Source organism: Scyliorhinus torazame, chromosome 2 (assembly GCF_047496885.1).
Source record: "Scyliorhinus torazame isolate Kashiwa2021f chromosome 2, sScyTor2.1, whole genome shotgun sequence".
Classification (NCBI taxonomy): domain Eukaryota; kingdom Metazoa; phylum Chordata; class Chondrichthyes; order Carcharhiniformes; family Scyliorhinidae; genus Scyliorhinus; species Scyliorhinus torazame.
The window spans coordinates 212445092-212457431 of NC_092708.1; the positions used below are offsets into that span (position 1 = coordinate 212445092).

At 48.5% G+C, this 12340-nt stretch overlaps 1 protein-coding gene across 4 annotated transcripts in view; it reads left to right on the forward strand.

The window, feature by feature from the left end:
• The window catches only part of LOC140395504 (receptor tyrosine-protein kinase erbB-4-like), a 1530197-nt gene that overhangs the window by 1361170 nt on the left and 156687 nt on the right, over positions 1-12340 (forward strand). For all 4 annotated transcript variants that reach the window (XM_072483352.1, XM_072483369.1, XM_072483378.1 and 1 more), the window contains 2 exons: positions 8960-9035; positions 9203-9349. In XM_072483352.1, the coding sequence (XP_072339453.1) occupies positions 8960-9035; positions 9203-9349 (223 nt within the window). The remainder of the gene's footprint in view (positions 1-8959; positions 9036-9202; positions 9350-12340) is intronic.

Genomic DNA, 12340 nt, shown 5'->3' on the forward strand with positions numbered 1-12340 from the left:
AGTGAGCTCTACACACCTCCCTTGTGTTCCTTGTTTAAAGTACCACTATGTTCCTTGCAGGGCGCCCCTGATGTGTCGATAGTGAATAACTCTTGTGGGAGCCACCTTTGGTGTCGCGATGAATAGGGAGTTTACTGATCGCGCTGAAGGGTAACAAGCGGTCCTATTCCCATACCGTTTTTTTTTACAACAGTATTTTTTATAATTATAGTATATTCAGAAAATAAACCGGTAATTAAATTAAAAGTTGTTTGTTTCGACGTCTTGATAGTAGATCTGGTCCTGGTCCCTGTGGAATTTAAATATAAAAGAAAAATAGTATCTTTCATTCATTTGTCTTCATACAGCTTCAATTGGGTCCAGTGTTTCCAGATCCCCTGTCCCCTTATATCTATACAGGCACAGGTATCTCCGCTAATAATGACATCGTAAGGTCCGTGCCATTTAGGGGCAAATCCTGGTTTTGCAGGAAGCATTTTTGTTAAGACCCGGCTCCCGGCTTTTGGGACCTCCGGTAATATTTCTGAGTCCTCCTTTGTGTCGACCTGTGCCTGATTTAAAATTACGGACCGGCACATCCCCTTTAATTGGGTGCTAAGGTCTCGGATGTATTGACGGATCTTATCCTTTATCGTGCCCACATCTGTCCCGCCTGTAATAATGCTTTCGGGTAAGTGAATTGCTCGCCCGGTCACCAGCTCGTATGGAGTCAAACCGGTAGTTCGATTTGTGGTCGCCCTAAGCCTCATCAGAACCGCAGGTAGGACTTCTGTCCAATTCCTACCTGAGGATTGCATTGCTTTCGCTATGGTTATTTTTAGAGTCCGATTCATCCTCTCCACCATCCCGGAACTTTGTGGGTGGTAGGGAATGTGAAATTTCTGTTTTATTCCCAATAGTTGGCACATATTTTTCATAACTTTTCCTGTGAAGTGTGTTCCCTGGTCCGAATCAACCTGAATTGGCATCCCCCATCTGTGAAAGACTTCTGCCGCCAAGATCCTGGCTACGGTTGGGGCTGTGCAATTGGTTGTGGGGAATGCTTCCACCCACCTAGTGAATTGATCTACTATTACCAGGCAGTATGTTTTCCCGTGAGAGGGAGGCAATGGTCCTATAAAATCCATTTGTATCTGTTCCCAGGGTCCCTTCGGCCTGGGTTGGTGCCCCATCTTTACCTTTATGGGCTTCCCGGGGTTGTGTTGTGCACATACAGTGCACCTGCGGCAGTATGTAGCCACATCCCGTCCCAATCCTTTCCACCACCACTCTCTCCCCAGGCTATGTATCATTGCATCCCTGCCTGTGTGGGGGAGTCCGTGGTGTAGTTCCAGTAATGTGGTCTGGATGCATCCTGGTGCCAATACCCGGTTATCTTTTCTCCACACCCCATCTGTCCCTTTAACTGCGCCCAACTCCTCCCATCTATCTCGTTCTTGTTGGGCAATGTCCCTGTGTAATTTCTGTATATCAATTACTTCCTGTTCTACCACTATCGCTGCAAGGGGCAGGCTTTTGATGTCGCTGTTTTCTAAGGCTTGCTGTGCCGCTGTGTCTGCGGCTTGATTCCCTTTGAAATGAATCCACCCCGGGGTGTTCCCTCCTGGTTCCCGCTGGTGGGCTTTTATTTTAATTACTGCAGCCTCTTTAGGCTGCTCACTAGCTGCTAGCAGTGCCCTTATCCGCTGCTGATGTTTAATGGGGGTACCTCCTGTGGTAATGAACCCCCTTCTCCCCCATGCGGACATGTAGTCGTGGATCACGCCGAATGCGTATTGGCTGTCCGTGTACACATTTACGGTCTTCCCTGCTGCTAATCTCAAGGCTTGGGTGAGGGCAACTAATTCTGCTACCTGAGCGGACTGACTGCCGTCGATCCGTCCCGATTCTAGGGTTTTCAGGTTCTGGTCTACTACTGCCCACCCTGTCCTTGGTGATCCGGATACATATTTACGGGACCCGTCCACATAGAGGGTCTGATCTGCTGTTGGAAGGGGTTCGTCCCTAATCTTCTCTTCAACGCTACCTTTGTCAATTTCTCCGCAGCTGTGCGCTTCCCCAATAGCTAAAATCCCTTCCGCGGGGTTTTCTCCCATGTCCCTAATGATGGTGACTGACTTGTTAGGTGGTAGGAGTGTGGCCTCCCACCTTGCCCTTATATTCGAGACTGTTTTGAGTTTGCCCGTGTTTAGCATTTCCACCTGTGTATGTCTTGTGTGTAACACGATATCGCCTGTCATGACAATGGGCTCACTTATCCTCACAGCCCATGCTGCACAATCTAGGGCGGCTATGCACCTGGGCATCCCGGTGACTACTGGTCCCTCAGCCGTTGAATAATACCCTACGGGTCTCTTCCTATCCCCGTGAGTCTGTGCCACCACGGCTGAATAGAAGCCGTCCTGGTTGTCACAGAATACGTGGAACTCCTTGCTTCCATCTGGCAGTCCCAGCCCTGGGGCTGAAACTAACCTAGCTTTCAACTCTGCATATGCTGTCTCTCGCTCCTGTTCCCGCTTTATACTTTCTACGGCTGGCTTTCCTCCCTTCACTAGTCTCTGAATTGGCTCTGCGATTCTTGCGAAGTCAGGGATAAAACTCCTACTGTAATTGAATAGTCCTAAAACTTTCCGGACCCCTCTTACTGGAACTGGTCGCGGCATCCTTTTAATCGCGGTTTTGCGATCTTCGGGCATTTCTTTAATTCCCTGGGAAATTAGGTGTCCTAAGTACAGGACCTGAAGTTTTGCAATTTGTGCCTCATGTGGGCTGACTCTCAGTCCGGCATTCGCCAATCCTTTTAATACTGAATACAGGGCTGCTTTGTGCCCTTCTTCTGTTTTGGACGCTATTAATACATCGTCCACATAATGGAGGACCGTATTGTCCTCATGCAATTTCACCCTACTCAGGATATTGTTCATTGTTCTGTGAAATATGGCAGGGCTGTTGTGAAATCCCTGTGGGAGGCGAGTCCATGTGTACTGTTTTTCTCCCACAGTGAAGGCGAATTTGTGTTGGGATTCTGTGTCCAGTGGAAGGGACCAGAACCCATTTGCTATATCCAATACCGTGAAAATTTTGTGGTCTTGTGCCAATCTGTTTAAAATAGTCGCGGGGTTTGCCACAATGGGGTGTAATTTAGGTGTCACTTTGTTCAAACCTGTGTAATCGATGGTGAGCCGGTAGCTCCCATCAGGTTTTATGACTGGCCATGTGGGGGAATTGGTGGTACTGGTGGTTTCCCTGAGGATTCCCTTTTCTACCAAACCCTTGACTATATCTACCACTGCCGCTTGCGCTTCTCGCTTGATAGGGTACTGCCGGTGGGGCTTGTGTTCCGGTCCTGGGACTTTTATCGGTTCTGTGTCGGTTAGCCCGGTATCTAATTTTGTCCTGGCCCAGGCTTCGGGAATGGAAGTGCAGATGGCTCCGAACCCTTCTCTTTCCTTGTCCCAATCTTGGGCCACAATGGGGGCTACCCCGATCGTCCCCAGGTGGCTTGCTAATGTCCCTATTTCGGTCTTCCTACCATCAGGTTGTGGCCAAATTAGTTTCCCTTTCCCACAATCTATCAGCACCTGGTATTCCCGCATTAAGTCATTCCCCATGATTGTGCCCTCATTATTCTGACATTCGTAAAATTGCATTGGAATGTACTTGTGGTTGACTTCTACCAATGTAGTCTCGCTAAGATAGGCGGGCCTTCTCTCTCCCCCTACCCCGGTTATGTATATTCTTTTGTTGGTCAGTGGCAAGGGAAGGTTTGTAATTGATATTGCTGCTCCCGTGTCTACTAACATGAGGCAGGCATTCCCTACCCCCCACCAAGGCTTCCACATATATCCTATCTCCCTCTTTACTGCTTTGAACGGGAGCTACGGGTTGTGAGATTTCGACCGGTGTTGGTCGACGCGTGGGGTGTGTGGACACCGGCTTCTGTCGGGATTCACGTCTTCAGTGGGCGTGGCTACACTAATCCTCTCCTGTCTCCCATTTCCCGGGTTTGGGGTCCCTTCTAGTCACCCTTGTGAATTCCGGGGATGTGGTGCCTCCGGGGTTGGTCTGTAGTGGTCTTGGGGTCTCCCATGTTTCCCCCAACACGTTGCCTCGGTGTGCCCTGCCCTGTGGCAGTGGTCACAGCGGGGTCCGCCATTCTCTGGTCTCCCCCTGAATGGTGCTCCCTTGCAGAATCTAGCCATATGCCCTGGCTGGCCACACGTGTAGCAGCTGAGCCCGGTTCTTCCCTCATCTCCGTTATGGGGGGTTCCGGTCCTCTCTGGTCTGGGCTTTGTCTGGGCAACCTTCCCTTCCTTTATCCCGCTAGCCCACTCGACTAGCTCGTCATAGTCCTGGGATGCTATCACCCCCATTTAAGGATCGCTTGGTGTGCCTCTGATAGCCTGTCCTTGAATGCCTGGATAAAAGCCCTGTCTCCCCTATCCACATTGTCCTGTCCTGAACACTCCTTATATACCAGGAATAATCTCTCTCCAAATTCCGATGCACTTTCCCCCCGTCCTTGTTTAGTATTTGTGATCCTGCTCCAATTAGTGGGGAAGCTCCCTAAAACCCGTTGGATTTCTGTCTTAAATAATGTGAAGGGTGCCTGCTGGGCGTCTATCTCAGCCGTTTCAGGAACAGCATGTGTCCACCTTCCTCCATTATAGTCCTGTGCTGCTTGGGTCGCTGGCCCTCCTGCCACTAGCCTCCATTTATCCGCTGGACAGGCTGCCCTGACCAGCTGGTGTATGTCCCTTAAATGTAACTGGTGCCCTACCCAGAGTGTATCTAATTTGCCCCAAAATTCCAGTTTTTCGCTTCTGGGTTTTAACTTCCCCAATGAGGCCATAATCAGCTGCCTTTCCCCTGGGGTGAAAGGCTTATAGGTTGCTTTCGGTTGTGCTGCCGTCCCTCCTCTGGTGACTGGCACTAGATTGTAATTTTTTCTGTCCCACCCTGATACTGGAGCGGTTGCATCGCTCTGCACTGACTCGTATGAGGGCAGAGGGTCCGTTTCCTTTGATCTCTGCGCTATCTCCGCAGTGTGGTTTCTGCATTCTAATTCCCTCACTCTCTCCTGCAACACCTTAATTTGTTCTGTCTCTTTGTGTCTCTCCTCCATGGAGGCATTTACCTTCTCAATTAGTCCAGCTAACTGGGTCACCAACATTACTCCCATTACTTTTGTTTTGTCCCGTTTTACTCCGTCCACCCATTTTCTTTGATCTTCCAAATGTTGTGATGCATTCCACCCTTTCCGTTTCATCTTTGCAACTATCGCTTCTCTGGCTAAAAAATACTTAAAAATAAGAGCTACTGCAGTTTCTCCCTTAGTAACGTGGTCTGCCATTTTTCTGTCTCGCAGTCCTGCAACCCCCGTGTGCTGGTTCTAACAGTAAAAGCGCCCCAACTCTCTCTCTCTTATCTCCTTATCACTGATACTGCTCCAGCACCGTCTGTATTGCTGTAGGGTCTCGTAGTGGGGCCCCAGTGAGTCTCGGCCCCTGTGCTCCCCCAACTATTCCTGACACCTCACGCTTGGTCTATTTTGTGTTGTCTTATTGGGATGTGTGCTGGTCTTTAGTGGGTTTGTCGGCCACTGTCCCCAGCCCCTTTAAGTACAACGCCTCCCGCTTGGCCACCACCTCCTCTAGCAAGGCTGATCCGTCACCCCAAAGAGGGAGCCTCAGCTCCCTGGTACCCTGCTATGGATTGTGGTGTTCCCTACAGACGAACAAGGTTATCAAACTCCGCCCGGGCTCCGAATGGACTCTCCGTCGTCGTGTCTCTTGGTCAGGGTGGATCGGTCCCCTTTTCCTCAACACTTACACATGTGTATCTGTTATCAAAGCCCCTGTTATAATTAGTAACTGTGTCGACTCTGCGTTGTTCGCCCCTACAGAGTCTGTGCTGTTACCCGATTTACACTGTCCGTGCCTTGCACCCTGAGTGCCTGTCCCTCTCAGTGCCCGCTTCAACACCCAACCTTAGCGTGGGAGATTCCTCCTCTTAACGTTCGATTTAAGGTAGGGCACCTTGAGTCAAGAACTCCCTTGTCTGATTGCCTTGGCACAGACAGCGGTTTCACTTACAATCCTGGGTTCGTCACACCAATTAGTTCTGCATGCGGTTCTTATCCTTATTTTAGTCTTAATTCTTTATTCCCGTTATCAAAATACCCCAAAAACTGTTATGTTTACCTCTGGTCCTCTATTTCTTCCATTAAAAGTTTCTCATAAGGTCTTACTTACCTTCTTCCACACGGTCGTTTTGACCTATACCTCTTTAACGCACAGTATCTCTGTCCGGCGTCCTCTTTTCCTCAAAACAATTCTCTGTTTTAATTCAAAAAAACTTAGGCAAGATTATACAATTCTCTAGGACAACATTTAAACAGACAAACCCTAGCCCTTAAAGGTACCTTACTTTGAACGGAGACTTGCACCCGTTGTTGACTGCCCTGGATTTTTATCAGATTCGTTTGAATTTGATCCCGGCTTCCAGACCGTGGCCACCAGTCAGAAGTCAGATATCAAACCCTGCTTGCAGCGCCATTTTGTTGTAGGGAAAAATCCCTTGTACCAGTGCAGTCAAGAGGCCGAGTCTCAAGGCAAGGTTCAAAGCGTTGTTCTTTATTGTACAGTTACTGAAGCCTTCAGGGAGACCCACGCAGCCAGCTCAAACAGTGGCTTGGCCCACGTTGATCTCAACAATTACACATTCGCTCTGGATTTTTATAGGAATCCAAATTCGAGCGGGAACATTTGCTCATACATAATAGTTAAAGGGTAGTTTTGATTTAGATCTCTCAGACAGGTTTAAACTGAGAATATGCATCTTTGTCAATTTGCATCTGTATGGAGTGTGTTCGTGTTGATGAGATTATCTGTGCTTGCTCCGAGTGTCCTACCCTTCTTTAATGTGTTTCCCATTATCTCCCTGATGTGTCTCCTTAACTAAGTCGACCTCCGATGTCTGTGGCTGTGCTATGCTTTTGTTTCTGTGTTTGCTAGATGAGGTGTTAATGTTATCTTTGTCCTGCTGTGTGTGTGGGGGACACTAACCTAATCTATACATTTCTTTTATTCCTCCTATTCTGGTTTCTTTGCCTGCCTTGGCCATTTTAGTAATGTATTATTTCATTCTTTCATAAGTCTTTGCAATACAGTTGTGCCATATATCCCACTGCCAGGGTCTTGACTCGCAGATATCCCGATCTCCTGGCCATGGGGCCATTTTAAGATGCAGCTTTGTGCTATTGCTGGGCAGAACAAGTGTCTTCCATCAGTGCAGAAGGGGATTTAAACGAATGTCCATCCGGGTGTCCCCTTCTGCATCGTGGGCAAATGATATTATAAATGGTGCCAATCAGTCCAATAAAACAGTCCAATAAATGTTAAACGGTGCCAATCAGTCCAATAAAACAGTTTCATAAATGAAGAATGTTTGATGAGATGAGATAAAAATATGGTCTTGGAAAATGGTCTACTTCAATGGTCACTCCAGCCCTGAACCTTTACGCCTCAGGACCCTTCCAGAGATCGAGCGGGGACCTGTGTGGCATCTCACAGGCCACAGCCCACAAATGCATCTGACAGATCACAGATGCCCTGTTTGTCCAGGCGGAGAACTATATAAACTTTGACATTGATGAAGCCCAACAAGATTCCCGGGCAGCAGGATTCTCCGCCAGTGCCAGGATGCCCCAGGTCTTCGGGCTGAAAGATTGCACGCATGTTGCATTGCACTCGCCGGGCCATCTGGGAGTACCTTACATTAACAGGAAGGGGATCCACTCCCTGAACATTCAGCTCATGTGTTACCACCACATGCGGATCACACACGTGTGTGCACGATACCTGGGTCAGTCAGACATTCCCGGCCTCTTCGAGGACCACGCCAGGATGAGCAGTTGGCTCTTGGAGGATAAGGGGTACCCGCTGGGGACCTGGCAAATGACGCCAGCATGGAGGCCGGAGTTCAAAGCGGAGACCCAATCCAAGAGGCCCGTGTGGCTACCTGAGCTGACATTGAGCGGTGCACGGACAGCATAAAATGTGGTTCCGTTGCCTTGACTGCTCCGGTGGCGCACTCCAGTACACCGCCCCGGGATCGCCCGCTTTGTGGTTGTCTGTTGTGTCCTCCCCAACCTGGCACAGCAGCGGGATGACGTGCTGGAGGTTGGGGATGGGGAACATGTAGCCACCTCCGAGGATGAGGATGATGAGGCATCGCTTGACCAGCAAGGTCTGGAGGAAGATCCTGGGGATGAACCGGGGGATCAGCCAGAGGCTGCAGGGCAGGCGGCAGGTGCGAGGATCCAGAAAGCCTGAAGGGCCAGGGAGGCCCTCATACTCGCCCGCTTCGCTTAGGACGTGGCCTGGTCCATCATCGATACCTTACCCAACCCCACCCCAATCTCCCACCCTCCCAGGGTCTGTGTCACATCACTCCAGGGACTGTGTCGGCACCATCAGCGGGTCACTGTCAAGGATAGGGACGTGAGCGCCTGTGATCCTCAATTTATGCCATAGTCTGACCCCTGCCTGTCTGCTGAGTACTCGCTCACACCCATCACCTGCATGCGGTGTGCCAGTGGGAGCCTGGAGAGATGGTCCAACAGTTCGGAAGTCGGCCTGCATATTGAAGAAAGTTACAGAGGCATCATACTGGTCATACTCAAGGGATTCTAATGTGTCACAGGTGTCAAACAATTCCCCACTCTCCTGATGGTGCCGCCCCATGAGGTAATTTGGACATTCTGAATTCTCCCTGTGTACCCGAACAGGCGCCGGAATGTGGTGACTCGGGGCTTTTCACAGTAACTTCATTGCAGTGTTGATGTATGCCTGCTTGTGACAATAAAGATTATTATTATTATTATTTCTATATGTTAATCATATCAGAACAGTTGGGAACATTTCACTCGTATATACTCTTTGCCATATTCTTGCAGATGCCGATTAAGTGGATGGCTTTGGAATGTATTCACTATCGGAAGTTCACCCATCAAAGTGACGTGTGGAGCTATGGTAGGTTCTCGACTCTAAACACTGCATGTTTAGGAATCAGCAGCGTGCTGGGTAAGGCACACGGGTCTTTCCAATTCTCAGATTCCGCTGGCTGATCCTGAATCTATTCTCTGGTTCAGGCATGCAGTGGGTGACGAGTGCATTTGATATTGGTTTATTTCTTACAGGTGTCACTATTTGGGAATTGATGACTTTTGGTGGGAAGCCGTACGACGGGATCCCAGCCCGCGAAATACCGGACATCTTGGAAAAAGGAGAGCGTCTTCCGCAACCTCCAATCTGTACTATTGATGTCTACATGGTGATGGTGAAATGTAAGTGACCCACCTTACAGCAACGTCGAAGAGTGACTCTAAACATTGTTCAAGCACAGACCTGGCTGGAGCTGCATAAAATAGTGTTGTGCATTGCACAAGAAAAATGCATCCTCAGCTGCAGGCAGCCATTTTGAACTCCGACAGTATGATAAAATTCTAAGATCTTACAATATACCACACTGCCTCCCCACTTAATAAAAACTTATATGTCAAAATGTAAAATGGTATCTGAACATAGGTTCCCAGAATATTATTTGACAAAACTAATATCAACAACACCTGAAAATTTAACATGTTGGATTATTTTATTCGTTCATGGGATGTGGGCATTGCTGGTTGGACCAGCGTCTATTGCCCATTCCTGAGGGCATTTAAAAATCGACCACGTTGTGGGTCTGGAGTCACATGTACGCCAGACCACGTAAGAATGATTGATATCCTTTTCTAAAGGACATAAGTGAACCAGATGGGTTTTTACTACAATCGCCAATGGTTTCACGGTCATCATTAGAATTTTAATTCAAGGTTTTTATGGAATTCAAATTTCACCACCTGTCATGATGGGATTCGAACCTGGGTCCCCAGAGCATTCCCATGTGTCTCCGAATCACTAATCCAGCAACAGTCCAGGCAGCACAGTGAAAGATCACGGCATTTTCACTGTACTGCCTGGACTGCTCTTCAGCTTTCAGGCAGGGCTGATAGGGGTAACTGATGGAGGATCTGACGGGAGGCCTATGGGGTCTTTGCGTGCATGCTATGGGGGTGTGGGGGGATGACCTATTGTTCCTGTGGTGGTGGGGGGGGGGGGGAGATGCCTCTCCTTTTGAACAAGGGGGGACAGTGTTAGGTTTGTGAGAAGAGGGGGGCCAGCCGCCGGACGTCAGGGGCGGGTTGCTCGTTCATAATAGCACCCCAATATCTGGATTCTGATGGAATCCAGTGAGCTCTTCACCATGCATATATTCACACCTGGGTCTGGCTCAAAACGCCAGTGGAGACCAATTGATTCTCCTTTGGCAGGAACACTATGGGCGGGATTCTCCGAATACCGACAGCGAAATCGCATTCGGCGATTGGGCAGAGAACCCCTTGTTGCGTTTTCTTCTTTTACTCTTTTACTCTGTCCTTTCTGTGGCTCAATTCCAATCATAGCAATCAGTGAGTTTGCCTTTCTTTCTATGTTATCTATATTCTGATGCTTAGAGTCGCCAGGTATCAAATGATACCATCACAAGGTATCGATCAAAGAGCCAAACACCAGTTAGTTAGTTCAAGGTCAAGGGTGCTTTATTTACACACACCATTAGTCATGCAACATAAACACTACTAGTTAACTACACCTATCGACTAAAACAACCTGTACTTAACTTCGGGCACCCAGCTTAGGTCAGAGAAACAGTGGCCGCTGTTCGATTCAGGAACTATTGGGTTCGAAGGAGTAACTGGTGCTCATCTCGGCTCATCCGTCTGGTAGTGAGCGTTGAACTTGGACTTGCTCCTGGTGTTGCTGCAATTGGAGGTGGCCGTGACAGGGGTACCAGGTTTAAGAGAGGACGAACATGTGGTGGACTCTTCTTCTTATACTTGGGGGTTTTCGCTCTCTTTTGGGTGGTCCTTCAATTTGGGCCCCACTAATTGGGTGATCCCTGATCACTCTGTTCGATTCCTAACCAATAAGTGGGCGGGGATCTGGATGGCTGGGCGTGTCCCAAGTGGTCACTGACCCCGTTGTTTACGCTTCCCTTGAACAGGGAGTGGCGCCGAAATGCCTGGGACTGTACCGGTCACTCGAGTACCAGTCCTTTGTTTTGGTGAAGGTGGGCCATCAAATGCTAATCGGCCCATCAAAATGCTAATTGGATGGAGTTTCGATACCGTCTGGACTTCTTGCTTGCAAATATGCATTTCAGGCTCTGAGCCTGCCTGAGTCTTGGCTTGTCCATTTTACCCGCTAGGCTTTGCGAGTTTCGCTGTACCTAGTTGTAAGTGGCCATCCCAGATGGCTACATTCCGTCCTCTTGATCCTCAACGCGAAGCGTGAAGGATCAAAATACTGGGTCTTCTTTGTTCTCTGAAATGCCGGGTACCCTCAACCAAGGACAGGTTCTACTCTACTCTGTCCTATGGGTCAGGACATTTACCTAAATTTCCCTAAAACAACACATATCTAAAAATTCCTAAGGGGCCATTTAACTTTCAATAAAAAAGGGGAACCTCTAACTGTCTCTAACTAGACTACACTCATGCTGCTATTTAACAATCAAAGAACTTATCTTACAATACAAAAATCCAATAGCAGCATCACATTTCTTCTTATCACTAACATTCATACACAGAAAAATAAGCTTTATTAACGAAACAACAACCGCGGAATTTATTAAAGAAAAAGGTTCAGAAAGAGTGTGGGGTTTGCTGGAGTCCGAGGAAAGGGGCTCTAAGCGTGTATATTGGAGGGCGGGAGGCTCTCCTTCTCCATTTCCGCAATCTGATTGTCTGGATGACACTGCACAATATGGCTATCACTAGAAAGGCTTCCACTGTGTAGGTCACTGTGCCTGACAAACCTGTTAGAGTTCTTTGAAGAGATAACAAATAGGTTAGATCAAGGAGAGCCAATAGATGTTATCTATCTTGACTTCCAAAAGGCCTTTGATAAGGTGCCTCACGGGAGACTGCTGAGTAAAATAAGGGCCCATGGTATTCGAGGCAAGGTACTAACATGGATTGACGATTGGCTGTCAGGCAGAAGGCAGAGAGTTGGGATAAAAGGTTCTTTTTCGGAATGGCAACCGGTGACGAGTGGTGTCCCGCAGGGTTCAGTGTTGGGGCCACAGCTGTTCTCTTTATATATTAACGATCTAGATGACAGGACTGGGGGCATTCTGGCTAAGTTTGCCGATGATACAAAGATAGGTGGAGGGGCAGGTAGTATGGAGGAGGTGGGGAGGCTGCAGAAAGATTTAGACAGTTTAGGAGAGTGGTCCA